The 15,490-nt window shown below is 43.7% G+C and overlaps 1 protein-coding gene across 10 annotated transcripts in view; it reads right to left on the bottom strand.

Annotated features, from left to right (window-relative positions):
- The window catches only part of WAC (WW domain containing adaptor with coiled-coil), a 103,702-nt gene extending 95,636 nt beyond the window's left edge, over positions 1–8,066 (bottom strand). The window contains exons 1-3 of one of the 10 annotated variants that reach the window (XM_036351993.1): positions 7,818–8,066; positions 6,848–6,884; positions 5,110–5,305 (exon numbers count right to left, since the gene is read on the bottom strand). In XM_036351993.1, coding sequence (XP_036207886.1) covers positions 5,110–5,248 — 139 coding nt within the window. In that variant the 5' untranslated portion in view covers positions 5,249–5,305; positions 6,848–6,884; positions 7,818–8,066. Of the gene's footprint in view, positions 1–5,109; positions 5,324–6,847; positions 6,885–6,979; positions 7,123–7,247; positions 7,701–7,817 lie in introns of those variants that run through there. The other 9 variants (XM_036352011.1, XM_036351954.1, XM_036351974.1 and 6 more) reach the window with 9 other exon arrangements.
- Positions 8,067–15,490: the final 7,424 nt, after the last annotated feature.

The raw sequence follows: 15,490 nt of genomic DNA on the forward strand, positions 1-15,490 counted from the left end.
CACATTAAAATTTATTTTTAAAAGGGAAACTCTGACATGTGACAATTTAGTCTATACACATACACTGTATCAATATCAATGCCCAGGCTTTGATACTGTACTATAATTAGGTAAAATGTAGCCACTGAAAGAAGTTAGGCAAAAACATTAAGCAAACTCACCTTTAAACTAACTTGTGCTATAGTAAATACCAACTAAATAAGCTTTCAATATGCTTAATGTTTCATCTCTGACAGCATATACAATTATCAGAAGGAACTAATTTCTAGACTCAGATGTCACTATTTGTTCAATTTTACATAAGTAAATTTACCCTCATTTGTAAAACTGTAAAACAGATATTAACTGTTCTATCTGCCTTCCAAGATCAAAATGAGGATCAAAAGAGACTTTTTTCATAGTACTGTCTAACATTACAAATGCAAGCATCATTCATTTTATTCAAAACTTAGTTATTAGAATAACCACAAGGCCATGTCAGACAAATACCAGTCTATTATCCAATATGAAAAGATTCAAACATTACTAAATTATATATAAAAACACCAATTATCCCCAAATGGTCCCACTAAACAATTCCTTCAAATACTAATTATAGTAATCTTTGTTTCTAGATGAAAATACGTTTCCAAATTTTACCAGATATGGCTAATCACAAAACAAGATAAAAACTTCCCACTATGCAGGTAAAAATTTTTAAATCTTTAGAAACAATGGTTACCAAACCACCAAGGGCAATTTTCCTTTGTACTAAAAAGATACTTGAATGCCAACCTAAGAACTATGCAAATTCACTAAATTCCCACAAACCAAAGTACCAATAAAGAATATTTTTCAATTAACCAACTGAACTAAGCTGTCTGTCCTAAAAAGATGTTTCTAACAAGTAGTCCAAATATGTCTTATATGTTTCTTACAGTTAACTCTAAGAGGAAAGATGTGAAAAATAGAATGAGCCTCAAGAGGCTGAAGTTTTATCGAACAGCTTCCAAGAATCTCTGTAAACATACCCTTCATTCCTAACCCCATTTGTACTATTATCATTATTAAATTTAAAATTACTTGGTAAAATAGAGCTAGCTCTAAAAAAACAACAAACAAAGCACACACACACCACTAAACACATACTTAAACCAACTGAAAAGGGTTTAAAACTCAATATAAATTCAATCTGTATTGTATATTCCCTCTTCTGAGGTTTTGATGTTAGCTGCACCTTTAAAAACATCTCAGCTACAAAAAACAAATCTAATTGTACCATAAGATTCTTGCTTTTGATCATTTTAAACAGAAGATTGTATGATTTGCAGATAGATTAGAGAATATATAAAAATTTACTTCCCCCTAATTTACAACAGATGGCCTACATCCCCTTTAATAATCCTAAGGGATTAAAATCTCTAAATCTTTGATACATGCATACTATGATGCAATAAGTCTTTAAAGATTCCTAGGAGTGACAATCCTTCTCAATCCCTGCTTTCAAACTTTTTATTGTATACCTTAAAGTCCTTTCTGTGCATTACTTCTAAATTGTCACTTTTCAAAGAAATCCAAGGTGCCATGAAAAACAGCAGATACAGCCCTAGTTGGTGTGGCTAAAAGTTAGAGTCTCAGCTCATGCACTGAAGGATTGCAGGTTCAATTCCCAGTCAAGGGCATGTACCTGGGTTGCAGGTTCCATACTAATGAGGTCAGGGAGGGTGTGCAGGCAACCAATCCATGTGTCTCTCTCACATCAGACACACTGGTGTTTTTCTCTCTTAAAAAAAAAAAAAGCAATGGAGCCCTAGTCGGTTTGGCTCAGTGGATAAAGAGTTGGCCTGGGGACTAAAGGGTCCCAGGTTCGATTATGGTCAATAGCACATGCCCGGGGTTGTGGGCTGGATCCCCAGTAGGGGGCGTGCAAGAGGCAGCCAATCAATGATTCTCTTTCATAACTGATTTTTCTCTCTCCCTCCCTCCCCCTTCCTCTCTGAAATCAATGAAACTATATTAAAAAATAAAGAAAATAAAGGGGGGGGTAAAAAGCAATGGAAAAAATATCTGAGTGAGGATTAACAAAATGGAACAAAAAAAGATGCATTTGTTTAACTCGCTTTGTAAAATCCAAGTTACAAATCATAGCACATAGGCTCTTAAATTATTACAGTACTAAAGTCATTAGATTTTTTTTTTAATTCCTAAAATTAAAAAAGTAACAAATTTGAAATCACATCAACAAAACAGTAACCTATTCTTACATTGTTACTTATATAGGCTGAGAGCACAGATAATCCAACATACTGGCATTTGCCTTAGGATAATGGCTTTGACTTTATATAAACGAATATACATACATATATATATGTAAGTATATGTAAACATTCCACTTCATATTTAAAGATAAAAACCTATGAAAATAGAAATGCCTGTAATAAAATTAGACATATGCACTTTTAAAAGTGTAGTTTCAAACACATATTAGCAATAAAAGAAAACATCTGGAATCTAAACTATAATGACTAAGTATTATATGAGAGAAAAGTCACCACTTTACAACTTTAAAAGACAGAATTAACATGAAAGATGCACTCTGAACTCTTGAATGAAGATCTATTTTATGGTATTCATTATTACTACAAAATTTAAAGGAATATGGCAGCCAAAGACATCAGAGATTGCACAAATAGGGATGGAGTTACAGTATTAGGTAACAGGCTCCACAGGAAGACAGGCAAGCAACTAAAAAGCAAGTTAGAAGGTAAAGCCTAACGCAGCAAATGACTAAATCGGAAAAATAAGAAAGAAGTTTCTTACAAATGAAACTAAGAAAAATCAGTAAACAGATACAAATAAAAAGGAAACTAAAAGCCAATAAGAGGTATCTGGAGTTCACATAGGAAGTAAAATTAAAATAAAAACAGGAATAAAGAAAAAGCAAGCAGCTATACCACTAACTCTCAATTAAAATCAAAACGAAGAAAACAGGAATAAAGAAGCAAGCAGCTACACCACTAACTCAAGTAAAGCCTTTAAGAATAGCTTCAAGGGCAGGATCACATCTTATCTTTAACTTCCAGGAAAACCACACCATTACTGGCTCACAGTGGATGCCCAATGGTTGCTGAATAAATAAGCAACAGAATGTTTTTAACCTGTAAAAGAATCTATCAAGCATGATTCACTGTAAATGTACATCAAGTTCCCTAGAGCACCTAAACTGGCTTCTTCCTCAATTTGAGGATGACAGAATAACCAGATCAGAATCACTAAAAGAAAACCTACATCCTATTTTATCAGTCACCAAATTTTAAACATGAAGCACAATACAGTACAAATAGTACATGCTTTCCAAGAGCCAAAGTTTGAAATGAAAACTGCTATAGAAGAGTGATTTATAATAGTATCTGACTATACAAAACACTATAGAAACTTTACCCATAAAACTGAAAATATAGTGTAAAAGTAATTTTGACATCAAAGAACTCCTAATACTTTAATAACCAAACTCACCTTATGTTACTTTCAAACAAAAATATGGCTTATCTGCGTAAGTAGCACAAAGCTATAGCTATATTCAACAGAGACCTATACTTTCTATTCCATATCATTAATTTCCTCAACCCAGTAATTATGTACAGAGAAGACCAATGTTTCTCAATATTTGATCACACCGAGTAAAACTGATTCCTATCCTAGGAGACATAAGAGAGAACCAGAAGATGCAGAATATTTTTGTTAATGCTCACCTGAGGGTATTTTTCCATTGAGTTTTAAAGAGTGGAAGGGAGGGTGAGAAATAGAGAGAAACATTGATCTGAGAGAGACACATCGACTGGTTGCCTCCTGCACACCTGACCAGGGCCAGGGATCAAACCTGCAACTGAGGTACATGCACTTGACCAGAACTGAGCCCGGAACCCTTCAGTCCTCAGGCTGACGCTCTATCCACTGAGCCAAACAGGCTAGGGCCAGGACATTTTTTAAAAGTAAGCAAAGTATGAGAAGTTAGTTGACAGTCAAAGGCAGAAAGGCATAGGGCACTCTACTTACTGAGTTTCCTTAGAAGCTTTTAAAAGCACAATCAATATTGTATATTCATCTCAAACATTATTTATTAAGTGACATAAGATCTTATAGTGGGGAAAATATAGATGTCTTAATTATCTTAGTGAAATTGGTTTATTCCTCAATCCATGCTTTAGACATGAAACCTGTATTTTGGTAAATTTAGGAAAATTAAGTCTGAAAATAGTTATTGAGTTTTACTTTTTCTCAACCTCCTACCACAAAGAGCTGGAGACAAGGTAAAAACTGAAGGGTACTACCTTTATACAAAAGAAACGAGGTTTTAAAAAAGTTGACTAGTTGAATGAACACAGTATAGCAAAGACATTAATAAGGCCCAGGAAAATATGGAATATTTTAAATGTTTACAACAAAAAAACAAAAGTAATTCTGAGAATCAGAAATGTGTGGTTCTTTAAACCTGTGAACTGTCTCCAAACACCTGTTTTAAATTCATAATTTATCATTAGGAAACACATTTGAAGCCTTTAAAAAAGGGATTCAAGCAGCAACAAGAATCTTTACTTAAAAAAGGTTAAAGTCATCCTGACCAGTTTGGCTCAGTGGATAGAGCGTCAGCCTGCGGACTGAAGGGTCCCAGGTTCGATTCCGGTCAAGGGCAGGTACCTTGGTTGCGGGCACATCCCCAGTAGGGAGTGTGCAGGAGGCAGCTGATCGATGTTTCTCACTCATCGGTGTTTCTAACTCTATCCCTCTGCCTTCCCCTCTGTAAAAAATCAATAAAATATATATTTTTAAAAAGGTTAAAGTTTCTTTCTTGGGAAAATGTCTTGAATTTCCCTCACAGTTAATAATGCATTAGGTAGACTATATTCATAAATGCATTCTCTTATTATCAGCTGCTGGAACCCATTTTTAGATGCCCGTCAGCATCTCATTTCTATGTAATCAGTTCAGGAACCAAATAAATAGAAATAAAAAATTTTCATGACATCCATACAGCAATGTCTGTAAGCTAGAAATATTGCCACATATTATTTTACACAGAGCAATTGTTAAAAATAAATATGTGAAAGTTTCAACAAAAAAGCTACTTACCACCATCCCTCTCTCTAACTCTGTGAATATGCACATTTTTGGCCTTATTGTGACCTGTGCTGTCACTGTATTTGTTTTCAGGACTATCAGATCTCCGTAACATTTTATTTGGTGGTGAAGGATCTGCGGCGTCTCGCATTTTCTCATGTCTGTGATCACCGCTACTGGGGTGACTCTTCGATGAATACTTAAGTGCCTGTAAAACATCACCCCCCAAAAAAGAGACAAAAAGTTGAAATTTTAAACATAGCTTCCTAAATTCATTTTATTATAAAACTTGGTGTTTTAACTTCACTAAGTTTTAGTAATTCATATCAATAAAATTAAAATTTCCATCTTCAATTATGTTCTTAAGTTATTCTGACAAGGCCTATATATATGCTTAAGAGTTATTATAAAGCTCCTCATACAAATCATACCTTATGCTAAAAAAAGAGAAAACTCTAGTCTATAAAGTATCTTGTAAATAAACGAAATCATACACCTTGACAAATTAATTCCTCAATAAATTTTTCTGGGAATTAAGAAGTTAAAGAAAAGTAGAAACTATTATAATCTATTTCTGCGGGATAACTGATGCAAAGACGAAAGTATAAGGAGCTTAAGCATGTTTCTGCAAAGCTACAAAAAAAAAAAAGCATCACTTTCTCCAATTCTGACTCAAAAAAGCATTTCAATCCTACCTTACCTACTCTATGACAGGTGTGGGAAACAATTTTAAGGTAAAAAAATAAAGAAGTTGGCTGATATTTCTAACATAATGAAAATTAATGGAACTCCTTCAAAATAATGGTTTAATTTTATCCTAATGCATATTTAAGACAACCATGACAGACCAGTCTTTTACAAGGTGTAATTATGTTTTAGAGAAGCAGACGCAGTAGGGCTTAAACTTTGATATCCAAATGTAATGGACAATGAATGTTTACACATCAGGGGACTCAGGGTTTTTAACTTGAGCTTTAACTGGTGACAGCCAGTTAGCACAACTATCAGCTTAGAAAACTGCTCTTCTATCCCTGAAGTGATTAGACTTAAAAAGGCACTTCCAGTATCATCTGATGGTTAACAATTTATGAGATTTTTTTTCCCCTCAGAAAACAGGCACCACCTGTATCATAATTTTTTAAAACTTTACATGCAACTGCAATAACAAATAGGAACCTACATACCTAGAACTATCAAATTAGAGTAAGTTATTCAAGTATCCAAAGATCTCAATTCCTACAGAAACAAAAGCACTATCTTTCATTAGTAAGGCAACTATTTGCACCAAAAACAATTAAATCGGGAAGGGACAGTGGTTTACAACACAATTAAGAGTTGCAAAACAATTACTTGTTTCTTCCCAGCCCTTTCATCTAATTTTAATACCTTAACATTAACTTTTATTTCCCCAATGCACTACAATAAGTACATGTGGTTGAGAAGACACCCATCACCTCAACCCACCGATTCTTTCACATGCAAATAATCGAGTCAGGTTCTTTCTGGCTGAGAATGTTATTTTCCCTAAAAAACTGAACTTCCTTAACTCGCCTGTCAAAATAAGTCACTAAACCTTGCTGGAAAGCCCAATGGACCCAAACACAACATTTTAAGGGGGCCCGCGGTGCTACTTTCGGATTTGTTGCACCGAAGGGCCTGTAGCGACTTCTGAAGCCTGAGCTCGAGTACCAAGTCCTCCCTTCCCCCTCCGTCCCCGCACCCGGCCCTCCTCCCCGGCCTCGGCTGGTACCTGGTAAGGCTGCGAGTCCCCCCTCCGGTCGTGACAGCTGAAAAACAGGAAGAGAGTCGGCGACATGAAGCATCTCGAGGAGAAGGAAGAAAACGGGTTCCCCCCCCGGACCCCTCCCCGCAGGAGACCTACCGAAGGAACCGGCGGTGAGCCCGCACACGCACACTCGCCCTTTTAAAAGCGGTGACGAGGGCCAAACGCCGCGAACCGGCCCGGCGCTCCCTCCACACTCCCTCCGGCCTCGCCGGCTCGCGCGGCCGCGCCTCCTCCCCGGCCCGATCCGGAGCAGGGTTAACAACAAAAATGGCGGCCCAGCCAGCAGCAGATAAGGAGGAACAGCCCCCCCCGCCGCCACCCCCGCCTCCGCCGCGGCCCAGACTGAAACGAAAAGCCAATTTACCCATCACTGAGTCTCTGCTGTTTCCTCGCATACATTACCATCAATGCACGACCTGTGAGTGTGTGTCGGGGGAGGGGGGAAGCAGCCGCGAGAGGCGGGCGGGCGGCAGCACCGGCACCAGAGTCCGGCGCGCCCTAGGCGACTCTCTGCACCTCCCCGTTACTGGCGCCGGCGCTCCCGGGCCATCTCCCTCCGACAGCACCACGCTCACTCTCAGCCCGGGGAGAGGCGCCACCTACACGGCGGAAGCGGCAAACCGGGGGGAGGGGGGCAACAAGACGCGTCCTGCACAGCCCCGCGGAGAGCGACTGCCTCCTCCGCCTTCACCTCCTCTTGCTCCGCTGCCTCTTGCCCTCCTCTCCCCCTGCCGCCGCCTTTCCCTTCTCCTTCGCCTGCCGCCGCCACCGGTGCCGCCGCCGCCGCCGCCGCCGCCGCTCCACCAACTACATCCGGGCAACTCCGAGGCTGCGGCCTTCGGCAAACCTCGGCAGTTTCCGCCGCGCCCCTCCTCTGCCGCCCTCAGCCCTCCTCCCTTCCCCGCGCAGTTCCGGAAGGCCGCCTTCGGCAAACCTCGGCTCGCTCGGGTTTTCCTCTTCCTCTGAGGCCTGGCTCGCCGCCTGGAGAGCTCTCAGTTCTTTCCGGTTGCCGCTGCTTTTCCTCACGCTCACGTCCGGCCACTGCTATTCCAGCTTAAGGAGAGTCCTGCCTGGGGACCCGCTTGAGGCTGGTTCTGGAGGCCCCGGGGTGCGTGGGGAGGGAGCCGTCTTCGGAAGGAGGACGGTGGGGCGCGAGAGAAGCCATCTCGGACTAAGTACGGGAGGCTGGGCTACTGCGCGTGCGCCGAGACGGGGGCGGAGGAGGGGGGAGGGCGCCCTGGGGGAGCGTTCGGGCCGCCGGCTCCCGCCCCTCCGGGCCGGGCGGGCTGGGCGGGGTGGTCGCCAAGCCCTCAGTGGGCGACGGGCGGACCGTGACCCTGGAGCTTCCTCAGCGAGCAGCGACCGGAGCTGCCCTCGGGGTGGTGGGCAGCGCGCGACCGCTCCCTTGGGCCCTGTGCCCGGAACCGGACCTGGGCATCCGCCTCAAACCGGATGCTTCGCGCGCCACCGGCCTGCGACGGGCCGGGGCCGCTTGGAGCTCCGCGCCGCTGGTTAGCTGTAAGTCACGTCCTCAGAAGCGAGCTTTCCAAGTGAGGAGCGACAGGGGTGAGGATTTAGGGCTATTGTGCAGACGACATGGCCGCGTGCCTGCGAGATGTAAGGTTCTGAGACGGAGCAGGAGCCGCCGCTGGGGCAGTGAATTAAAACGTGGATGAGCCTGGAGCTTTAGGGGAGAAAAGTGTTGAGCCCAATCATACTTGGTTAAGGTTTTTCAGCCCCAGCCGTGCCCAATCCACCCTTTTCTTTATTCCCATTTTTCCTAGGTCATTTGGAGGTTCAGGGTGTGAATCAAAGCGTAGGTTGGGTTAAATGAAATTGTTACAAATTGAATTTTACAGATTGTTACAGTCACAATAGCAACACTGGCAACGCTATAGGGAGGGGAAAAGTCAAGTATACCAAAAAGTTAAGTTTTATTTGAGGGTGGTGGTATTCAGGTGATTTTTTTCTGCTCTTAAACTCCTTTTGCAACTGTAATTTTAAAAAGGATTGTCAGCCCTCCCAGTGTGGCTCGGTGTTTGAGCATGACCTGTGAACGGGAGATCATGCCTGGGTGGCGGCCTTGATCCCCAGTAGGGGGCGTTCGGGAGGCAGCCAATCAATGATGCTCTCATGTTTCTATCACTCTCCCCGTCTCCTTTCCTCTGGAATCAATAAAAAAAATATTGTTTTAAAAAGAATTGTAATACACATGAAGTAAATATACAACTATTTTCATAGAAGAAAAAAGCAAGATAGTAAACAAATCAGAGGAAACAAGACCCCTTCAAAAAACAATATAAAAAAGTAACTGATTTTTTTGGGTTCCAACAAGTTACATTATTACAGGACCTAATGAAGAGATAGAATGATATGAGCAAAGGACTCTGAGATCACAATGTATTGAATAAGATACATAACTTTGTCACATCCACCAGCCAAATGTTAAGATAATTGCTGTTTGTGAGTACTAGTAAATGCCCACTTAAGCTCTCAGTAAAGAAAAAACTGCCAATGACTGAAATGAGAAAAACCAAGAGTCTTATGTGTAATTTTTAACAAATACATTGAAGACAGGAGAGGAGATTATAGGAGCATAAAAAGTAATGTATATATAAACCTTATGCAGAAACTTTTTGAAAACTGGCAGCAAAAAAAGATAAAAGAAAACTGGCAGCAAAATGTGTTTCTTGTTTGATAATCAGATGTCTGCTGACATTGATACATACTATTTGATCAAAAGCAGCAAAACTGGGCTAAGCTATGGAGGAAACAGTTCCTCATTATTCACAGATTCTCTGTTTGCGAGTTCAACTACTCACTAACATTTGTTTGGAAACCCAAAATCAGTACATGCAGCATAGATATGTGCAGAGCAGCAAAAATTTTAACTTGCCTGACACATTTTCAGATGAGGTTGCACAAGGCTACACAGCCTTATTGTTTCACCTCTCATACTGAAAACAAATGTGCTTTTTACAGTATATATAGTGCCATGTTTTTCACATTTTTTTGTGCTTTTTATTGGTGATTTTGTTGTTTTAAATGCCCCTCCACCCCTTCAGCATAGTGCTAAAGTGATGTCTGGTATTCATTCCTAAACACAGGAAGGCTGTGTGTGCTGTGCCTTGTGGAGAAAACACATTTTAGATAAGCTCCCTTCAGTGCTTACTAGTGCTCTTAACAATGAATTCAATGTTAACAAATCAACAATATATGTTAAATAAGCTGTCTAAGCAGAAACACATAAAACAAGATTATGTACTAATTGCTGATAAAAATGTGACTAGAGTCAGGTAACTAATCCTGTATTTCCCCTAAGAGCAATTCAGTTTCTATTGTGGCTTTATAGAATACTAGAGGCCCAGTGCATGAAATTTGTGCATGGGGGGGGGGGGCTGGGGGGGGTCCTCTTAGCCCAGCCTGCACCCTCTCTAATCCAGGACACCTTGGGGGATGTCAACCGGCAATTGGACATCCCTCTCACAAACCGGGACCGCTGGCTCCTAACTGCTCACCTGCCTGTCTGCCTGATTGCCCCTAACTGCCCCCCCCTGCCAGCCTGATCACCCCTAACTGCCTCTGCCTGCCAGCCTGCTCACCCCACTGTCCCCCCGCACCGGCCTGGTCGCCCCTTACTACCCTCCCCACCAGCCTGATCGCCTCCAACTGTCCCCCTTTGCTGGCCTGGTCGCCCCTAACTGCCCCCCCCCAGCCTGGTTGCCCCTCACTACCACCCCTGCTTGCCTGGTCGGCCCCCACTGCCCCCCTCTTCCAGCCTGGTCGCCCCCCACTGCCCCCCTGCCAGCTGGTCGCCCCATGCAGCCTGCTGTCCAATCATTTGGTCATCCCTCACTAACCCCCCTGCCGGCCTGGTCACCCCCATGCAGCCTGCTGTTCAGTCGTTACTGTTACTGTGACAGCATCCCAAACAATTTGCATATTCCTCTATTATTAGTATAGATTACCTCACATTATGAGAATTGACTGTTTACTAAAGTAGACATTTAAATGTTACACCCATTTTTAAAAACTCATCTCATTGCCTACCTTAGATTCCATTATCTGTTTTAAATCCTCCTTTGCAAATACCTTCAATTCTCTCTTTCCTCCATTTTACCTGCCTAAACCACAGTCCTGGTTAATTCATGGTATGCTTGCTTCAGAGCAGTTAACTTGGCTGGAGGAAAAACACATGCTCATGCTAACTCTGAAGTGAGCTCCTTGTATTTTCACCACCCTCAGCCTAATTTCCCTAGTCCACTTCCCCTGCCCTCTTAGGCAGCTGTTTAACATTTTCCTGACTATACATGCCTTCTCCTCAATCATAAGTCATTATCTTGCTTATCTCTCTAGAAAATAGAAGAAATAACAGCCCTGACTCCATGCCTTCTTACATTAAATACATTACTATGCTCTACAGTAATTGGGTAAACTGTCAAATTTCCTAAGATCAAACTTGCCACTTTTGCACTGAGTTCCATTTTAATGTTGGAATTGTCTGCTTTCCTTATGAATTTTTTTCTCTCTGAACTGGATCACCTCTGTTGGCTTATAAACATCCTATCTAATAAAAGAGAAACATGGTAATTAGCTGTATGTCCGCTACCCTTCCCATTGGCTAAGCAGGGCGATATGCAAATTAACTGCCAGCCAAGATGGCGGCCGGCACCCAGGCAGCTTGAAGCTAACATGAGGCTTGCTTGCTTCAGTGACGGAGGACTCCAACATTCCCCGCCTGCCTTGCCGGCCTCTGAGCTTGCAGTTTGAAACATTGTAACAAATATAGAAACTAAACAAAACCCCAGAAACCTGCTTTCAGCCCACCGGGATCTCAGAGCTGGAGTTGATACAATGTTTCAATTATAGAACCCAAACAAACTAGATACCTGCTTTCAGCAGCAGAGGCCTCAGAGCTGGAGCCAGAGCTAAAGCTGGCCCAGAATAAAAAAAGAAAAAAGAAAAGAAGGAGCAGTTGGAAGCTTCAGTCCCAGCCTGAAAACAGCCCTCAGCCCCTCACCCAGACTGGCCAGGCACCCCAGTGGGGACCCCCACCCTGATCCAGGACACCCTTCAGGGCAAACCAGCCAGCCCCCACCCGTGCACCAGACCTCTATCCTATATAGTAAAAGGGTAATATGCCTCCCAGCACCGGGATCAGCGGAGCCGCGAGGCCTCCCAGCACAGGGATCAGTAGAGCTGAGAGGCCTCCCAGCACCGGAATCAGTGTGACGGGGCAGCACCCAAACCCCCTGATGGCCCTGCGGCTCTGTGTGTGACAGGGAGTGGGGCCACAACCTCCCTATCCGCCCTGCTTTGTTCGTGACAGAGGAAGGCGCCCCAACCCCCTGATCAGCCCTGCTCTGTGCCTTATAGGGGGGAGCTCCCCAACCTCCTGATCGCCCTGCGGCTCTGTGTGTGACGGTGCGGCGCCCCAACCCCCCACCCCACGGGCCCTGCCCTGAGTGTGACAGTGGCGGCGCCCCAACCCCCTGATTGGCCCTGCTCTGTGGGTGATAGAGGGCGGCGCCCCAACTCCCCCACCCCACGGGCCCTGCTTTGTGTGTGATGGGGTAGAGCCATAACCTCCCCATTGGCCCTGCCCTGAGTGTGACAGTGGCGGCGCCCCAACCCCCTGATCGGCCCTGCTCTGTGGGTGATAGAGAGCGGCGCCCCAACCCCCTGATCCGCCCTGCTCTGTGTGTGACAGGGGAGAGCTCCCCAACCCCCTGATGGGCCCTGCTCTGTGCATGACAGGGTACAGAGCCCCAACCCCCCTGATGGGCCCTGCTCTGTGCGTGTCAGGGCAGCGCCCCAACCCCCTGATTGGCCCTGCTCTGTGCGTGACAGGGTACGGAGCCCCAACCCCCCTGTTGGGCCCTGCTCTGTGCGTGACAGGGTGGCGCCGCAACTTCCCCATCTACCCTGCCTTGAGTGTGACGGGGGGCAGTGCCCCAACCCCCCTATCGGCCCTACCCTGAGGGTGGCATTGCAACTTCCCCATCCGCCCTGCTCTGTGCATGACGGGGTGGTGCCCCAACTCCCTAATCGGCCCTGCTCTGAGCCAACCAGGGGCTGCACCTAGGGATTGGGCCTGCCCTCTGCCACCCGGGAGCAGGCCTAAGCCAGCAGGTCGTTATCTCCTGAGGGGTCCCAGACTGTGAGAGTGCACAGGCTGGGCTGAGGGACCCTTCCTCCCCCGAGAGTGCACAAATTTTTGTGCACCGGGCCTCTAGTCTATATATATAAAAGGCTAATATGCTAAGTGTCCAGCCATCCAATTGGTCACTATGATGCACAGTGACCACCAGGGGGCAGACACTCAACACAGGAGCTTCTGTGACACATACTGGCCATTTACAGAGAAACGGCACCACAGACCATGCACCAACAAAGCAACACTCAGCTCCTCCCCCCCCCCCCCCCCCCGCCACCACCCTGGGTGATACCCCACCAAATCGCAGCCAATGCTGCCAAGACCCTGTGGTGCAAAATGTGGCCTACAGCCCAGCCCAGCCTGGAACCAGTGGCTGTGGTAATGATGTCATGTAGCAACACCTGGTTTCCTCTCCCTAGCAACAGGCCATTTAACAATAAGTGGCACTACAAACCTAGCACCCACAAAGCAACACTCAGCTTCCCCCAAGTGGGACACAGGCCCTGCCATCACCCCTGAGCGACACTCCACCAAATCATAGCTGATGCTGCCGAGACCCCATGGCACAAAATGTGGCCCACAGCCCAGCCCAGCCCGTTAATGACATCACGTAGCAACACACAGCTTCCTCTCCCTAGCCACTAGCCTCCTTGCAGTTTCTTCAGCCCAGGAACAGGACTTGCTTTATAGCCAGGTGCAAACATTTTACACTTTAACCAATGCCTGTGAAGCATTTTCCCATGCCTCATCTCATTTGATCCTCACAGAAGTCCTGGAATAGGTAGATAGGAGGCTCGATAGAATCCTATTTTCATTAGCTGGAAAGCAGAGATTTAGAAAGTTTAGAAACTTGACCCAACTGAAAAAGAAGTAATAAATGGTGGACCTTGAAAATGACTTCAGGTTTTCTCACTGCGCAGAATATAGTCAAAACACTGCTGCAGTTAAATATTTTATCCTTTGTTTTCCCTGCGTGATCTACAATAATAATCTGCTTCATGTTGATATTTACCACTGTGTTGCTGACAATTACCTGAAAGAGAAGTTGGGGTGCTTCACTGGGCTGGAAAAAGTTTAGCTAAATCAGAATGCAGGTCTAATTAAGCAAGTTTATTCTATATATAAAAGGCTAACTTGACTATCGTATGCACGATACATATAAAGCTCTCGCTGGCGCCAATCACATGCGTGTATTTCCATCTGTCATTGTCGATCATGAGTTTGGTTGACATTTCTATTATAGAAAAAGGGCGAATAGCAATATTAAAATATCTCTTCTAATTAATTCCTTTTCAATGTTCACGAATCTATGCACCGGGCCACCACCCTGGTGTTATTAGTATTTTAATAATTACCTTTTGTTTAAAAAAAAATCTTGACCTGTATCTCCCTTCAGATATTACCCCATTGCTGTGATCTGCTCTCCTCTACAGAAAAACTTCATCTCTGCTTCTACTACTCTCTTGAACTCACACTCCATTGAAACTGCATAAGATCAACAGCAGCCTTTCCTCTTGCTTCTCTTCATATTTCTTAGTTTCCTTGCTGGTTCTTCCTCATTTTCTAGCCTCTAAATCAGTGGTTCTCAACCTTCTGGCCTTTTAAATACAGTTCCTTATGTTGTGACTCAACCATAAAATTATTTTCGTTGCTACTTCATAACTGTAATTTTGCTACTGTTATGAATCGTAATGTAAATATCTGATATGCAGGATGGTCTTAGGTGACCCCTGTGAAAGGGTCGTTTGACCCCCAAAGGGGTCGCGACCAACAGGTTGAGAACCACTGCTCTAAATGCCGGAATGCCCCAGAATTCAAATCTTATAATTTGGACTGCTTCTCCTCTCTCTCTGTTCTCTCTTCCTAGGCAATCCATCCAGATCTTTGGCTAACTGAAATCCCCATTTGAATTTCCAGCCCACATCTTTGTCCTAAACACTGGCATCACAGACTTAATATATCCAAAACCAAACTCTTAATTTTTTTCCCCTTAAACCAATCCTGATCAGGTGTTTCCTCTGAGGACTCTATAAATGGAACCTGACTACCCTCTCTCCTTTACCCTGCTCTATCTTTCTTATACAGTTTGCTACATAACATGTTATGTATATGGCTTATCAGTTATCTGCCCCTAGAATGAAAGCTCTGTGTGACATATCAGTTAAATATTTGTTGAATGAAAGGATATTTGCCTACAAAAATATATACAAAGAAAATAACAAATATTGTAATGCTTATGAGAAAAAAAAGTATATGGTTCTATTTCTGCTTGCTTTCTAAAAGAATAGAACTATAAATCCAGTCCTGCTGTCACAAATACAATGGGGGAAAGCTGGGTTATTCCTAATACAGATGAAAATATATTGTATCAGATAACATTTGAAAAAAGTACATAAATTTGCATATATATAACATCTTAAGGAGACCATTTTTATTTCTAAAGAGTGAAA

The sequence above is a fragment of the Myotis myotis genome, unplaced genomic scaffold (genome assembly GCF_014108235.1).
Source record: "Myotis myotis isolate mMyoMyo1 unplaced genomic scaffold, mMyoMyo1.p scaffold_m19_p_1, whole genome shotgun sequence".
In the NCBI taxonomy this organism is placed as follows: Eukaryota; Metazoa; Chordata; class Mammalia; order Chiroptera; family Vespertilionidae; genus Myotis; species Myotis myotis.